Source organism: Melopsittacus undulatus, chromosome 3 (genome assembly GCF_012275295.1).
Source record: "Melopsittacus undulatus isolate bMelUnd1 chromosome 3, bMelUnd1.mat.Z, whole genome shotgun sequence".
Lineage (NCBI taxonomy): Eukaryota > Metazoa > Chordata > Aves > Psittaciformes > Psittaculidae > Melopsittacus > Melopsittacus undulatus.
This window is the reverse complement of record NC_047529.1, coordinates 47,986,907-48,004,294: the sequence shown is the minus strand read 5'-3', so window position 1 is coordinate 48,004,294 and position 17,388 is coordinate 47,986,907. Positions and strand designations below refer to the sequence as shown.

Below are 17,388 nucleotides of genomic sequence, written 5' to 3'. Positions count from 1 at the left end.
TTAATAAATACCTGTGCACATGCTTTTAATTTGAGGTAAATGTTGGTCAGTTCTCCCCTTTCCCTGTTCAAGGACTAGACTTTTATTGCACGTTGCTTCCCTAATGGTCCCTTAGAAGAACTGTGAGTCAGTTTCCTCTCTAGAGCTTACCTGGTGTTGTCTCAGTGGGAACAAAGCTTGCTCCATACCTACCACAGTCACTGTATTTTAAATTAAGTCTTTTTACACAATTTAGCTGTGTTAAATGCTATTGTAGTGGTTTTTCTTTTGTACTGGAGAGATTTCAAAGTAAAATAGGAATCTGTCTTTCAAAGAATAGGTTTATTTCCCACAATTAGAGCTATCTCCCTCATGTGTCTTTTGGCTCTGTTTTCTTTGATCCTTTATATGAATTGGTTGCTCTTTTCAGAAATAATAGTAGTAAGCATATGCTGGAATCTTTGCCTTTATGCTCTTGTAAGTTCAAAACAGACATGTAGCCTGTTAGCTACTTAATGAGTCTATGGAGAGAAAGAAAATCTCATCACTGGCTGACTGAGGAAAATGTAGGCTGCTTCCTGCTAGTAGTTTCTTCCTGAGAGGCGTTCTGTGTCAAAAGGTTTGGGGTAATATCTAGAACTCCTTGCTTCTTTGCTGTTTCATGTAGCTGTTACCTCATCTCCCTTTTTTGATGGATGCTTTTATGATCAGTATCTTGAGTATAAAAAGCCTTTAGGTTTATTTGGGATGCTACATAGGTCTGTTGGTATGCTGTTATCTCAGACCATACTAGTAACAGTAATATCCCAGAACATAATAATGGTAAAGTAGAGATGGTGTTCAAAATCAGTAATGTATTGAAAACCTGTGAGAGCATGTTGTAGTCATCCCAAAATTGTGCATAATAATTGATTCTAAAAGGCTATTCTATTTCCAGTTATGATACCAGAACAAGCTTTGCTTCTCTAGTGGACACCATGCAGTACATTCAAACATATGTTTAAAGGGCTTTATATTTTACAGGGTGTGTCAATCTGATATGAAATGGGGAGTTGTTTGGTGAATTCAAGGTAAAGTAGCATGGCGTGTCCTTCAAGTAGTGATTCTGACAGTGACTGGGCAGGATTCCTCCAAGGGTCAATAAAGTAGTGACAAGAAATCTTCTCCGTAGGCATCTGTACATCAGGGCTTGATTAAAACTTTTAAAACAAGTTATATGCCATGTATTTCTAGTGTCCCACTTACAAGCTGTAGAGCTATGTTCTTACAGTAAGGTACTAAAATGAATTGCCTAAGGTGACCTGATTTTTAAAATACCCAGCACACAGTATTTCAAGTAAATCTAAGAAAAAGTTGAATTATTTCACTTTAATTTGTACAAGTAGGATTTATGAATGTGTCTACTGAATTTGTTTTCAACCATGTACACCTAATACCAATAATTAGGGTCTCATTAGCCCCCCCCCCCAGAGTTATTCTGGTACAGCACTGGGCAAAGCCCATAATTTTGTCTTAAAGAAGAAATTAATTGCTTTGTGCTGAAGGATTGAGACTTTACCTGACCTCTGAACTGTAATTGGCATCTTCACAATAGGAGAAACAAGGGTTGCAAGATTTGTCTTCAGAATTCCAGGGAGTGGATGAATTTCGGAATCCTTAACCCTGATCTCAAATGCCCAAATAACATGTTATGTGCTTTACACAGGTGAGACAACTGCAGGTCAAGCAACAAGTTAGTTGTTTTTTTTTTTAGTATTAGAATTGCTGTGGCCCATAGAGCTAGGTTTGTGATCATCCCCCTATACTTGCACTGGTGAGGCCTCAGATGCTGTGTTCAATTTTGGGCCCTTCACTACATCTGCAGCGATGATGTATGGAGTCTTTCATACACAAATCACATGGGCTTATTCACACATTAATATGTGTGTTGTTAACAAATCCATCACCTTTCTACCCATCAGTGGCTCAGTGGCAGCACCACCAGGGAAGCCACGCTCTTGTGCAGTAACTGATGGGTGACTCAAAGGGGTGCCCATGCTCGTGTAGGAGAAAGCTGCAGCTGTCCGGGAGTGCTGCTGATGAGCCTGCAATCCTTTTCCTCAGTGACCCAGCAGAGTCAGGGGCCTTTCTGTGGTCACAGTGGAGTCTTCAAAGGAGCTTCCCCACACCTGCCATTCTGTGGCTTGAGCTGATGTTAGTTATCACTGTTGTAGGCATTTCATGGGTGTTTTTTGACCAGTCATCTTAAATATTGTCAGTTAAATTCTTATCTTTGTTTTACTACCCTTTTTCAAGCTGCAGTTCTGTATACTTCTCTCTGACAGTCTTTGGATATCACCAGAAGGGGCTACGAGAACTGCGCATGATGATGTCATTCTCCAGCTTGGTCTTTCCATTTTCTGCTTCATACACAACTTTCAGATATAATAGAGCCTGAAGTAGGCTTTGAAAGACATTGCATAGCTTACCTAGTTATCTGGGCTTCTTTAGAAGAGGTTCTTGTTGGTTCATGAAGTCCTGTTTTTCAGTGTGAGATAATGACTCTAGAAGTATGTGTACTGGTTGACTGAAGCACATGAGCTGGATGCCTCTAGTTAAATTATTTACTTCTTAACACAAAGTAAGATATTAGAAGAAACTGATTAAAAAAAAAACATACAAAAGTTTGGGGTGTAACTTAATTGATCTGAATAGTATTCATGTTGTACATCTACTTTCTGATAGATAATTCTTTACCCATTGTCATCTAATTTTAAAGTACCAACCGCCTATGAACCGTTCCCTGCATTTAAAAAGTGTGGGCTGGTTTTTTGAATATGTTTAGATAGCTGTCTCCAGAAGATACATTGTTCTCTTAAGATTCTGATGAAACAGTTTTTAAAAGTAGCTGGGCCCTACTGTGTTACACAAACCATCTTAAGTGGAAAGGCCAGGGTATGTTTCAGGAGGCTGGAATCCATCTAGTGCTAATGTGGTCACCAAGCAGGATTCTGTACGTTCCTCTGCAGCATTCCACTGGCTGCTGATCTGGAAAATGCCAGTAGCTCAAGAGTTCAAGCAAAGAACCAGTAGGAGGTATATGAATGTTTAAAATTATGCCTAGCTGCTGGAAGAGAGCATTTGTTGAATAAATTTTTAGCTGCTCTAGGCATGCCATCAACTATTTGATTGCCCCTCTAGTTGTATTTTTGTATGTAAGGTAAAACGGTGCTATTCATCTGCTCTTATATTGTATTTGCAAAGTTTTATATTCTGTAAATTCGCAACAGACTGTTAAGCATTTGGCAATACATTGAGCTTTCCACACATGCAATATAGTCAAAGCCATAGAACTTGTGTTCCAATGAAATAAGATACTCATCTTGGATGTGCAGTGAACACACTTGCCAGAAGGGTGTGGGACCTTCTGGCTCTTTCTAGGTTGATTAAAAGGCAGAGTCTGTTATTCACAACGTCCTGCCTTTTCCACCAAAAAGTTGCCATTTTCACAGTTTTTGGGGGACTGAACCTCCTTTGAAGAGAAATGGAAATTGGAAGGGGGGCGGAAGTCACTCTAGCAACACTTTGAGAGTATGTCATGCAAGAAGCTAGTTTTCCATATCTAAATGGGGGGAAGTGGTGTTTATTTGTTTTGTGGTATTTTTTAACCTCAGGAAAGCTTATGGCTCTTCAAGAGTGGAGGCATACAAAAAAATATTTGAAGTGTTGCCCGAGAATTGGCAATAGTATATTTTAATGTCTAGTTTGTCAGTTTGTCCAGCTTATGCTGAAGCATCAACAGTTGTTTTGGAACTTCCTGACCTGATGTTTTGCAGCTACAGCTTAAAGGAACTTTGTTGCATTCACTTTTTTAAAAAAGATGTATAAATTAGTTTTTCTAATGTTGCAAATTAGATAGAAATGACAATGTATCAGGCAGTGCAAGCTGTAATAGAGTTGTTGCTGGTAGGAAAATTTTTACCAATTTAAGGTGAACCATTTTAAGCCACCAGTAACTATTTTGGATAGGGTCACAAGGTGAGAATGATGCAGGGTTGTTTTTTTAACAAGGGCTGGGGTAGTGTTCTGGGTATTTTTGAGGGGGAGTTTTGGTTCTGTGTTTCAAATGGAACTGATTGCAGTACAGAATTTTCATGAAAATAGGTAGGCTACTGAAACTGTTAGTACAAAAGAAGCTTCTGTGTCAGTGGATCCCAAGGGAACTATTTGCCTTCTTGGTATAATAGATGTGGGGAAGTTCTGGTCAAACACTTGCTTGGACTCTTGTGTACTAGCTGGTGGCAGGAATAGAAAATGTGCAAAATGACTCTGAGCCCCTGCATCTGGGGGTTCTCATTCTGCTTTCTGTGCCTTCTGCGTTGCTTATGCAATATTAAATAATAAAAGGGAAAAACCCAACAACAGAACCTTTCCAGACATAAGCCTGGGTGGTCTAGGAGGGGGTTCAGACACCATATATAACTTTCAGTTGCTTTTGTTTTGGGATTTCAGGTACAGTGTTGCAGTGTTTTAGTTGCCTTGTTTGTTGTCTTAAATTGTGAATCACATAGATAAGAGTTTGACAGTCTTCAGCTTAAGATGCTTTGCTGCTTATGCTGGCGGCACAAGCAATTAGCATTGTATAGAAAGCTAGTTTTACTTCAGTAGTGTTTATAACTGATCTCATATTTCTTTGAGTAGATAACGAACAGAGCTGTTATTGCAATATGAATTTGACAATGAATGGGACTGCTGTGCTTAGTAAAGCTAAATGTAAGCAAATGTATGAAGAATTAATTCCAAAGCCTTGATGGGTAAGGAAAAGGCTAATGGGTAACTATGTTGAATTCTGTATATAAAAAGGCTTTTTGATCAGAAAATGTTCAGAATAGCTATGATGCTAAATTGCTATATTTTCATTCTTGTTTACTTTTAACAAACAATATGCAGGCTCTAATTCAGTAATACTGCAGGCTATACTTTTGGCAAGTAAAAAAAAAAGGTAAAACATATCAGTTTTAGGAATTTGAGTGTGGATTAAGTGATTTATATGGCGTCCAGCAGGTATGAGTAACTCATATCTTACGGAAAGATCATCAGCTGTACTTGACTTCCATGGTGGTAAACTAACAGAATGAAAGTATTAAAGCGTTGTATGATTTATAAGAATATAGCTTGTCTAAGACAAGGTGTCTGTGAAAATAAAACTGCTTTGTAAGAGAATGGGTTAGGTGTGGGATAGATGGAGGGGTGGGTTTGGGTATTTTTGTACGTTATTGGTTTTCCTTCTAATGATAATTCCATATGACTGGCTTGTTCTGTTCTCATAATTACTTATTTTCTGGTGCTTACCTATTTGACCCAAAGAGACCAATTTTGGCAAGTGAGGTCTAGCAGGCATAATGATGAGTTACAAAAGCTAGGTAATATTGTATTTTTATTTTTAGTAACTGAAAAGGCCCTCTTTGCTATATGCATCATGGAACAACATGGAGTCTTGGATACTGCAAAGTATAAAAGTAGTTGGTTTGGGGGTTGGTTTTTTTAGGTCATCTTCATTACATTCTGCTTTGCCAAAGTCATTCCGTGATCTTGTAATGGAAGAAGAAAAATGCATGAATGCAAATAATTCTCCTGGTTCTGGTATCAAAAGAGCTGGATATAAAGGAACTGAGGATTCATCAGTCCAAAACATCATAAGGTAAGAGAAGGCTTTTCCAAATCTCCTAATCATCCATTAGACAAGAACCACAATAACCTGTTTAAATTCTGCTGAAAGTATAAAATTGTCACTTAAAAAAAATCCTATGAGCATTCTTTCAATGATTTCTGTCTTTCAATGATTGTCATTGAAATCTGATTTCAGTGATTTCATAGATTTTATGAATGGAATATTCTTATGAATAGGAAGCTTAAAGACTAAAACAGTTTAATTCCAATGCTAATATTCTGTTGGATGTTTGAAGTGTTTGTGTCTGTATATATGGACAGGTGTCCATGTATAGATGGACACAATCATTTCTGGCTCTGGGCGAACTACATAAGTTTGTGTACATTTGCATATGTATGTATAAAAATTAAAAATTATAAACCTGTATTTTCTGACTTCTGTAGAAATTAGGTATTCTTTAGCATTTGGATATGGCATGTATGAAGCAGAGTCTGTTTAGGAATAGTTCTTTATAAAATCTGAGTAGATAAAATCAATTTTTTCAAACACATTTCTGGTGTTTCCTGATCTGAGTTTTCTTATAAGCCGATGTAGTTTAGATCAAATTTTTCATAGGTTAAGGGGGCTTACTGAAACACTGATACATTGGTTATGTCTGTGTCTTGTAGTTACTGGGTGACTACAGTTCTAAGGACACAACTTGTTCTGAGGTGCACGTTACTTTTGTGTCTAGTATTAGACAATATTGATCATTGGTCCAGTTGTTATAGCCATGCATCCTCTTGCTACCTCAAATAGAACCTCTTTTGGGGGTTAAAATAACTGTCTAAGCTGAGGAAAGAAATCTCAGCCATATTCCTGAAGGTCTGTATGACTGACCTTCCTGCATCTGCCTGCCCACCTGCATCTCTTCCCCTATCATCAGTAACTTTGAATGCTATGCATTTCAAATACATTAACAATTCAGAGAGCCTGAAAATCTTACACTTTCTCAGCCACTGTCTGGAAGCAGCACAGGCCAGCTGTCCCGTGATGGTTGGGGAGCCAAGTGTCACAGCAGGCGTGGCTGGGCAGTGGCCTCCTAGCAAGAGCACAGCCCCACTGTGATGGACTAAAGTGAACAGAGCAGGCTCTGTGGCAGAAACCAGGGTGAGCCAGAGTCAGTGTGTGCAGGCAGGTTCACTGGGATGATGTCAAACCTGCAAGTCAAGTCAGAGTCAGGAATAGCAAGGCTGGGCTTGGGTATAGCTGCAGTGTAGCTCAAGAAAGGCCTAAGACTGGCAGACAGCATAATTGTAATTCTTGAGTAAATAGGGGGAGCCCCTATGAGCTTTTGCAGAGCTCTGCATTACAGCTGAACTCTGTTTGTAGCAGCCTGACTCAAGTTTACACATCTGCACTAAGGGATAAAAGTCTGCAAATCCTGTTGGTCACAGAAAGCCCTGACTCCAGTTAACTCCCAGTTTTTTTTTATGAAGTCTTGTTCCATTCCCCTTCTAATACTGCCTCCTCCATTAGGAAAAGAAAGTTCTGCTTGACTTCCCTCTTTGTTGCTCAGCTTGTATAAAAACTGGTGTTTCCCTGGGATGGAGATATCTTATGTCCTATTGGTAGTTGAAGAAAAAATGGGGGTAGAAATATAGGAACATTGTGAGGGACAGTGTTAGAAGAAAGAGGTAGGAGGATTTGGAGATTGTGTGTGATGGGAAGGCATTCTTCAGGAACAGAGGGATAAAGCTGAAGTTTCTATGATGAGTAGGGACAAATCTCTGGAAAACCAGGTATCATTAATTTTGTTGCTAGCAAAATAATACAGCTTTTTGTCATATGGGAGATGGCAAGAGCTGGTAATAAGGGAATTTACACTGGATGCTCTTATTAGCTTTGTCGCTCTTGCTCTGTGATCTTCATAAAGTCATTTCTTTTCCTTTTGCATTGCTCTGTCTAGTCTGTGCTGTCTGGCCAGTCTGCACACTCTCAAAGTGGATTATTTGAGCTGAATCCAGGCCTAATACTTTAGCTGTCTGAAAATGATACATTAGGCTGGTGGGAGCCTAGATGACTAGATTAACTATTATCAGTTAGAAAGGACAGCACTTCCAGAGCTATTTCAGGTTGTTTTGAATTGTGTCTGAAGATGCTTATTTCTCTCTATTAGGTATAAAGAGCCTGGGTGACTAGTTCATCCATCTGAAAGTTAGGAGCTGAGTTTCTAGTTTGAGGTAATTTTATTCTTTGACAGTTCCTGTCACAGTAGGCTCTGATTTTTGCCTGTGGTGTTGAAGGGCTATTTCTGTGAAGATAAATGATCCAAACGCTTCCTTTTTAAAGAAAGGAAATTACATGTGTGTAGAATGTAAGGAATCCTCATCTGTTGATGTCAGACTCAGTGATGAGACACTGAAGGTACTTGCATGGCTACTGCTCCTGCTTCATCTTTTTTCTTTGGATAAACTGTACAGTAGTCTCTGGGTGAGGATTTTTTTTGGTGATTGCATAAAAATTTTTCTGTATACTGTCACCTTCCAGTATATGCAACCCAGAAATTTTCTGTACATGTCATGAATGTGGATATGTGAACTGGCTTCAGTTCAGAAGCAGATGAGCCCAAAAGCTGGGCTGTGTGGATGTGCCTGCATTGTTTCCAGGGACAGCTCAGGCTTGGGAGTTACACTGTGCAGCTGTGCATGTGTAACTCGTAGCCTAAGCTGAAAACATAGGCCTGACATGACTTAACTTTGTTGTGGCAGCCTGGGTTGTCTTCACTGTGTTACTCCAGGGAGCAGTGAAGAGTCTTAGTGGAAACAAGTCTTTGTGGCTTCGCGTGGGAATGGCCTAGTTCTGGCATGGCTAATAATGAGCTAATAAATAGTACATGACTCAAATGGTACAGCAAAACCCAGGGGGTTCTGCAGGAGACCAGGCTTTGTGTTGCTTTTCTGAGAGCAGTCATTAGATCAGGGAGGCACTGGACCTTAACTGGCTTCAAAGGAAAAAACTCCTCAAGAAACACTGGGGAGCTGAGTGCTAGGACATATTGGTGGCTGTGCAAGAGTCATGGCAAGTTCAGCCAACTGAGTTAATCAGATTGGTTCAGTGCTGATGATATTTGGCTGGTTTGTTTCCATGCAGAACCACTTATGTCTCTGCATCAGTCTTTAATTTTCAAGATTTCCAGGTTTCCAAGTTCTATATTTTTGAGGCTACTTTTTTTTTCTGTGTTTATTAGTTTCGCATTTCCCGTCTGCTCCATTTCTCCTAGTTATTTTGATGCCAGCTGAGAATTAATCTAGCATGCTGAAATATCTGCAGTTGATTTAATATCTGGACTGAGTGTCTTGCTAGCAAGAAACACAGATGTACATATGTACAAACAGCTTCAAAATATGTGAACTGCATCCTACATTTCAGAGGCACATTTAAACTGAGTGAGATGACATAGGTATTTAGACTTATCTTTTAATTGATCACTAGAGTGTGCTGTGACACAGGAACTATTAGTTCCATGTTTTGAAAATTTCTGTTGTGGTTTTTGGGTCGTTTGGGGGTTTCTTTAATTTGTTTGGAAGTCTTACTCTGAAAAGAACTTTTTCTCTATATTGAAACAGGGTTTTTAAGTATAGCAGTCTGCTTGGGTTCACTTGTAGTACTGTTGTGAGTTCTTTGGATCATGAGCGGAAGAGGGTAGGTGTCAAATGTACAGGAAGGTGAGCATTAGTAAAGCAGGTGTAAAAAGAGATAAAGTTGAGAGATGACACCAGAATAAAGGCATGTAGTAAGTTCTACAAACATGCTCTTAATTAACAAACAAGTAAGAAAAAAAACTGCTTTCATCAATTCCTCTCCTTCCTTCCTTTTCTCTGGTTCTTTCTTGCTCTTTATTATGTTGTTATCTTAAGTGCAGTAAAAGCTGGAAGCTGATTTATCTAGACTTCAGCTAAAAAGTAGTCCCCTGCTGTTGAAATCATAGAATAATATAGATTCTGTAGTTCAGCCTCTTGCTCAAAATAAGTCAGACTAGATCATGTTGCTCAGGGCCTGGTCCAGTTGGCTTGTGACTGCTTCCGAGTATGAAGATACCCCAGACATTCTGGGCAACATGTTCTCATGTGGTTGTCCCCATATTGGCATTTTTTTTATTCTTTATATCCAACTAGGATTTCCTATTTTGCAGCCTGTGATGCTGCTTCTTTATGACTGTGCACCTGTAAGAAGATGCTTGCGACAGCTTTTCTCTAAACTCTATTTAGGCAGTTGAAGACAGTAATGCCCTTTGTTGCCTCCCTTTAGGATTAACAAAACACAGTTCTTCCTGTGGTGTGCTCCAGCCTCTAATCTTTGTAGCCCTCTACTAGACTTGTTCCAGCCTGACAGCATCCTTCTTGTATTGAGGAGCCCAAGAATGGATGTGATACTCTGTATGTAGACTAATACAGCAGTGAGGGGAAGAATCACTTCCTTTGTCTACCTGACTGCACTTTTGCTAGTACACCCCAACATGCTGTTGGACGCCTTTGCTGCAGGGGCACATGCCAATTCATCTTCAGCTTGCTGCCAGCCAGGACTCTGCAGGTGCTTCTCTGCCAGGCTACTCTCGAGTCAGTCAGTCCCTGGCCTGTATTGCTGCATGGGGCTGTTCTCTTCTAAATATGGGACTTTGTGCTTGCCTTTGAAATAAATGAGTTCTTGGTTGCCCATTTCTCCAGCCTCTTGAAAACCTTCTGGATAGCAGCCTGGCATCCAGACTGTGGACTGCTGCATCCTCCACACCTTCTCCTCATCCATCTGTGCTTTGCTGAGAGTGTGCTCTGTTTTGCTAAACGGGATTGGTCCCAGCATTACTCCCTGAGAACTGTCACTAGTATTTGGTTTCCAGTTGGACTTTGTGCAGACTCTGAAAGCTTCAGTCCAGCCCATTTTCCAACCATCTGGTAGTCCATTTACTCAGTCCATATTTTTCAGACTCAGTATAAGCATAGGATAATAGAACATGTCAAAGACCTTGCTGAAGCCAAAGATCATGATATCTGCTGCTCCGTGGTTGTCTGCAGCATCTGTCATCCCATCACAGAAGGCAACCAGGCTGGTCAGGTAAAATTGGCCTTGTGTCATAAATACATGTCACAAATCAATGCCCAGTCCTGCATGCACTTAGAAATTACTTCCAGGTGGATTTGCTCCCCAGTCTTCCCCAGGATTGAGGTGACATTGATCAGTCTGTAGTTCCCTATATCCTCCTGGAAAATGGGTGTAACATTTAGATTGTTCTAGTCATCAAGAAAACACGGTGGTTGGTTCATTGGCTTTTCTTCTCGCTAATATAGAAGCCCTTCTTTTTGTCCTCCACCTCTCTCAGTTGTTTCAGCTCCAGCCAAGCACTGACTTTTACAACTCTGTTCCTGTACACAGAAGTAATATTTATACTTTCCTCTGGTGTAGGCTGTCTGTGCTTCCACTGTTCATATTTGTCCTTTTTGAATTCCAAGTCCGTATAGGACTTGTTTGTTCCTGCCAACCTTCTGCCATGCTAGTTGACTTAAGGCACATTGAAATGATTTGGGTTTGTGTTTGGAGGAGGCTCTCCCATTCTTTGCAACGTTGGAGATAATTTTTTGTTTTCTCTCAGAAGATGATATGTGGAATATTTAATATCAGTTATTCTTCTCTGCATCATAGAATCATAGAAGAGTATGGGCTAGAACAGTGACAGTTTAGTGTTCTTCCTTGAGCCTACAAGACCAAAACTAAAAGCTCATGCAGATAAGCTTTGTCTAGTGTGGTGTATGTTGGGAAAAGTACTTGTTTCAAATGGATGCAATTTTTCTTTTTCCTCAGCCACATACTTCTGATTTGTTACTGAGATCAGTACACCCTGGATTCTTCTTTTTCTCTTCAAGCTGAAAAACTCCCAGCTTATAACTACTGCAGCCTTCACTTCAGTCTTTTGTTTCGTACTTCTGAATTTCCCACTGCTGTGTTCTGCAGTTGTATTGTGCATTTTTATCCTTTGCTAAATTAATAGCGTCTCTTGTCTACTGGTTTGAGCTCTTGTGTTTATTGCATCCACCAACAGTAACTTTGTTATATTTCTTTTAGTTAACTTATTGTCTAAAATAACAACCTATCTGTAAAGTGAGTAAGGTAGTATTTAGGTAGCAGAGCTATGAGAAACTTGTTTAAAAAAGTAACAAATTTGGTTATGTGGACTTTGACTCAGTATCTTACAGAATTCCCATTATTTCTTTGCCACCCTTATCTGTCATGACCAGAGACCTTTCTTAAATAAAATAGGACTCTCTAACCTGCCAATGGTATTCTTTTGCCAAAGATAAAAGAGGGGAAAAAAATTGCAAAGTACTGATTTTCTCCCCCTTTTTTTTCCCCTAAGTGTTCTTCAGCATCTATGGAAAAGACATTGTGTATTAATGAGGTCAAAGTAAAGCAACTGAAGCTACATAAATACTCAATCTGGAGAGTGGTACTGCAGATTTGACCAGTCTTGGCATGGAGCTGTTGTTTCATTTGTCAGTTCTTTAAAATCTCTGTAATAGTGGTTATTTGGAAATTTCCAGTTTGGAGAGCACCACACCTCTTTGGTTTCCTCTCCATACAGTGTACCACTGTCTGACCTGTCAGTGTCTGATATGATCACCAATACTGAAAAAGGAGAGGAAGGATCATCTTAATTAGCATGAACTGTGTTTTCCGACAGAAACACAGAAGCAGTATGACCTTTTATTTGCTGGGTTCTATTCAAGGGAGTAATACTGTAGAAAGCCTCTTTTGAAATCCAGTGTTATGCCCTGGCAGCTGTTTCTGCAGATACATGTATCTTTTCCCTGAGTGGTTAAATTTGTGTTCATTCTGTTCTTTGAGTAGTTAGCTGTTTGGTGGGCAGTCATGTTTTATGACAAAAACCTGGGCATGGTTCATTTAAATGCCATTTTAATGATGGATGTTCCTTTTCAGATTTTTTTTCTTGAGATCTTGCCATCACTGCTTAGTGGTATGAATATGGCTTTTGTTGACCTTGGAATTGTGTCCTGGGGAAAATATTCCAGGCAGAGAGCTTAGCAGTTACTGGAATTCTCTTAGCTTTCTATAGATTTTTCCTCCTTTCCAAGAGTTTGTGGCCACTTACAGAAGATTACCAAAGCCCTGAAGAAAATTGAGACTGATATATTGAAATGCTAGCACCCTCAAGAGTTTTTTTACAGTGCCATAGAATTACTCAAAGAAGGTTGCTAGCATTTCTTAGTATGTTGTAACACTTCTTTAGAGTCCTGGAAATCAGACGTTACCAAAGATAGGTATTAAATAATGAGAATAGGTCCCTGTCTTCCTACTGAGGAGGGGGGTTTCTGACAAATATACTTGTCTCCTAAAGCATACAACATACCAAATGCAGCTTCTTGTTATGGAGAGGTTAAAATTTTGCAGCTGAATAAAGTATCTTCCTGTGGGAACTCCAATATTTCATGGGGTTTTTTAATTATATATTTTTTTCAATCCTAGCTTTATGCTGTTTGTATGAATGTGAGATGTGGCTGTAGGATGTGTACTGAAAATCCATAATTTCTGAGCTTACACTTGAACAAATAATTTACTATCGCAGCACTGGTTCTTTTACATGAAACATTTAATTTGGAACAGGACAGTTGTTTGTCATGTTTTTTTTTACATTGCAAACATTTATAGTCAGTGATATTAGTGCATAACTCAGTTGACTATATATGATTTTTTTATGGTTTTATTTTTTAAAAAAGCTTTTGTTCAAATGCTCAAATGTTACGAAATGGCAGAATTAATACCCAAGCTGAAAAACCATTACATTCTGGTAGTCAAAAATGAGCATCATTGTTCCTTCTAGTCACAGTATCACAGTTAAGACAAATTCAGCATTACATCCTAATGCCTTTCTTCTGGAAAAACCCTACCCATCTGTAATTGCCCATAGTAAATTTGTTCTTCACATATGATGCAGGAAAATGCTCTGTCAGTGACTTTAAAACTCCTTTCCTATGTTTTTCCAGGAGCACCACTAGAAGTAGCCCAGGCCTAGAAGACCGTGTTCTGGATTCTCCACAGCTGGAGAGTCATAAGTAAGTTTGACAGTATCTTAGATTCTGGAGCTTGTTTTCTGTGTGTTGTACTGACCTTGTTCTTGATGTTGCCTCATAATGTCATTTGTTTTTTTCAGTCCTTGGTCAGCAGCATCACCAACTAGCTCTCCTGTGATAGCACCTGTCATGTTTTCAGCTATCGTAGAAGAGGAGCTCCAGCAAGAAGCTGCCCTTATTAGGAGCAGAGAAAAACCTTTGGCTTTGATTCAGGTGATGTGCTAAGTTACTACAGCTGTGAAGTAACACAAGGAGTTTCCACTGTCTGTTTCAGAGATCATTTTGAGGGATTAATTATTGATACATTTAGTATCATTGACAAGATTATATTAAATATCATTTAATAATAACCTCAAGTTGCTATTTGATAAGGTATATATATATTAAAGACTACTGAGTTCATGATTAATGCATTCAGAGCATCAGAGAATAGTTGAGGTTGAGAGGAACTTCTGGAAATTGTCTAATCCAAATCCCTCCCTTACTCAGATCAGGTTTCCTTAGAGCAGATTGCTCAAAGCTGTGTCCAGGCAGCTTTTGAACATCTGCAAGGATGGAGACTCCTTGGCCTCCCTGGGAAATGTGTTCCAGTGTCTAACAACTCTCACAGTAAAGAAGATTTTTATATTTAAATGCAATTTTCTGTATGTCAGCCTATACCCATTGCCTCTTCTTTTGTCACTGGGCACCACTGGGAAGAGTGTGGTTCAGTCACTTTTATTCTCTCCCATCAGGTATTTGTACACGTTGATAAGATCTCCCAAAGCTTTCTCTTCTCTATGCTAAATAACAGCAGCGTGCTCGGCATCTCATATACTCCAAGCTTTTAATAATTTTTGTGTCCCTTCATTGGACTGTCTCTGTTATGTCCATGTCTGTCTTGTACTGGGGAGTCCAAAAGTGGGCCCAGCACTCTGTATGTCTCACCAGTGCTAAGCAGAGGGAAAGATCGCCTATCTCAATCTGCTGGCAATGCTGTCCCTCACAGACCACAGGAGGCTGTAACTCTTCTTTGCCACACAAACACATTGCTGCTAACCTGTGCACCAGGACCCCAGATCCTTTTATGCTAAGCTTCGTTCCAGCCTGTTGGCCCCCAGTGTGTACTAATGCTTAGGGTTATTCTTCCCAGGTGCTGGACTTTGCATTTGCCTTTATTGAACTTCATGAGGTTCCTTGTAGCCCATTTCTCCAGTATGTCTGGGTCCCTCTGGGTGGCAACGCAACCATCCAGCATATTGCGTACTCCTTCCAATTCTGTAATGTCTGCAACCTTGCTGAGGGTATACTCTGTCCCATCATGCAGGTAATTAATGAAGATGAGCAGTACTGGCCCTGGTCTGAGTTTTGGTGCTAGTGACTGGCCTCTACTTGGACTTCATGCCATTGATCAGAAATTTCTTGAGATCACCAGTTCAGCCACTTTTCAGACTGTCTCATCAGACTTCTTCCCAGGGCCATGTCCTATGAATTTTTAACAAGCAGATCCCTGAACAGATGATAGTCTTCTGTTCTGGAGTCCCAGGGTGTCATCCTATCTGTCTTGTTCCCATCACTCAGAATACTGAGCTCCACCATCTTGTGGTCCCTGCAGCCAAGGCTGCCCCTGACCTTCTCATCCCTGACCAGTCCTTTTTTATATGTGTGAGATCCAGCAGAGTGTCACCCTTCATCAGCTATTTGTTCATCTATGTTAGGAAGTTTTCATTAATGCATACCTCCTGGAGTGCTTTTGCTCTGTTGTGTTGCTTGGTTGTTTTGAATCAAACCTAGCAGCTATCAGAGTGGCTCCAGTTTCCCAAGAGGAGCAGGGCTTGCAAACGTGAGATTTCATCAAGTTTTCTGAAGAAGGGCTCATGTATACTTTTTCCTGATTAGGAGGTCTGTAGCAGGCATGCATTCTGGGCTAGTAAAGCCAGTCCATAAAATTGCTGCTGTTTTAAATGTAGATCTGACACTGATATATATGTTCTCTTTTCCTTCCAGATCGAGGAGTGTGCGATTCAAGATTTATTAATCCACTATGAAGCTTTTGACAACCCTGATGAATTTGTGACTGTTGAAAGGGCTCCTCAGGGACCTATAGCAGCACCTATGTGGAATAAGCACTAATTTGTACTCTTCACAGTCCATGTTGTATGTGCACTCTGAAGTTCTTGTTATAAGTAAAACGGGACTGGAAGAACAGGAATCGTGATCTTTAACGTCAGCATTTAAAACACTGCACATAATAACTAGGTATTTGTTAGAGAGAATGGAAATAATGTGCTCACGGTGTCCTTTACCCACATATATATTGTATGTATGTTTTGAAAGAATTTCCTTGACAAGACATATTATTAGTAAAGTTACACGAAACAGTAGATTGGAAATGTATTTGCTAATCTTAAATTGTGAGGGGTTTTTGTTAAATTCACAGGTGGCTGAAAAGTGAGTGCTTATTTTGTGATTTAATGTGGAATTGAATGTGCAGAATTATACATCTTCAAAGTTTGGGGCAGGGGTGGTTGTTCTTCACAGCTTTCTGGCAAATTGGGAATATTGGATAAAGTTTGTATTTGAACTTTATGTAAAAGTACAGTTTGGGAATGCAGTTTTCCTTAAGTTATGTGTGCAAGTACTGGTTCTCTGACTCTTGTGGCCAGTACTTTTACTGTCATGCTCCACACTGTATTGAAGTGCCCTGCCATTGCCTGCTCTCAGTTGAGTTGTGCATGTTTTTCACTGCTGTGGGACTGGCCTCTGAGCAGTCAGCTCTATTGTAAAGTAAAGCACACAGTTGAATAGAATGTGGTGACACTTAATTAGCTCATTTGTAGTCTTATTCTGGTAAATATGGTACAGGTTTTTAGAACCACTGTGTTTAAGGTACAATTCACTTGAAGTGCTGAGGAAATAAGAGCTGTGTATTCGTTGCTAAAGCTATGGGGGTGAATGCTTGACTGTGGAATTTGCAAACGCCTAACCTTCAAAGATTATCATAGATGGCTTTCAGTATTGTGTGTTCCAAAGTTCTCTGTGCCTGTTTAAAAAAAATTATAAACATATAAAAAAGGGGAAAAAAAGTAGCCTTACCTGCAATATTCTGTCTAGTTTGTCTGTTTGTATAGGTGTGCTTGATCTTGTACTTTTTCAGTAGTGTCAGTACTCATGAACTCTGGAGAACTGGAATTGAGCAAGCTACAGAAAATGAATGTAGAGAATTGATCACTGTGTGATAAAAGAATCTTGAAAAAACCCTATGTAGGTATGTCTGACGGTTTCAAGTCAAGCTACACCAAAAAATCCCCCAAGAAAATTGTAAACAAATGCAATAAACCATGAAATCTTGATTTACACAAAACTAGTATGCTTCTATGTGCTGGTTATATATAATCAACAATTTAGGTAAGTATAAAGTTATCTAAAAGTATTTCCTTTGTGTACGAAACAAGAGCTGCAGGCATTTTGAAGCTACACAGGCAAAAGAAGATGTAGCTTTTAATTCCATTTTAAATGCTACTGGTAATTCATTCCCTGTACTGATGAGAATACTTGAAATAAGTTCTTTACTTGATGCACTGCAGGGCTGTAGGACCTACTGAAACTATCCTTCTGATTTAAAGGAAAGCTTGTGTACTGTGGGAAATAGGGCTGTTC

At 39.5% G+C, this 17,388-nt stretch overlaps 1 protein-coding gene across 7 annotated transcripts in view; it reads left to right on the top strand.

Moving 5' to 3' along the window:
• Window positions 1–17,092, top strand: part of IBTK (inhibitor of Bruton tyrosine kinase) — a 58,576-nt gene extending 41,484 nt beyond the window's left edge. For 6 of the 7 annotated variants that reach the window (XM_031052647.2, XM_005153149.3, XM_031052643.2 and 3 more), the window contains exons 26-29: window positions 5,507–5,659; window positions 13,663–13,731; window positions 13,830–13,962; window positions 15,736–17,092. In XM_031052647.2, the coding sequence (XP_030908507.1) occupies window positions 5,507–5,659; window positions 13,663–13,731; window positions 13,830–13,962; window positions 15,736–15,861 (481 nt within the window). In that variant the 3' untranslated portion in view covers window positions 15,862–17,092. The remainder of the gene's footprint in view (window positions 1–5,506; window positions 5,660–13,662; window positions 13,732–13,829; window positions 13,963–15,735) is intronic. The other variant, XM_031052648.2, reaches the window with a different exon arrangement.
• The last annotated feature ends 296 nt before the right edge of the window (window positions 17,093–17,388 follow it).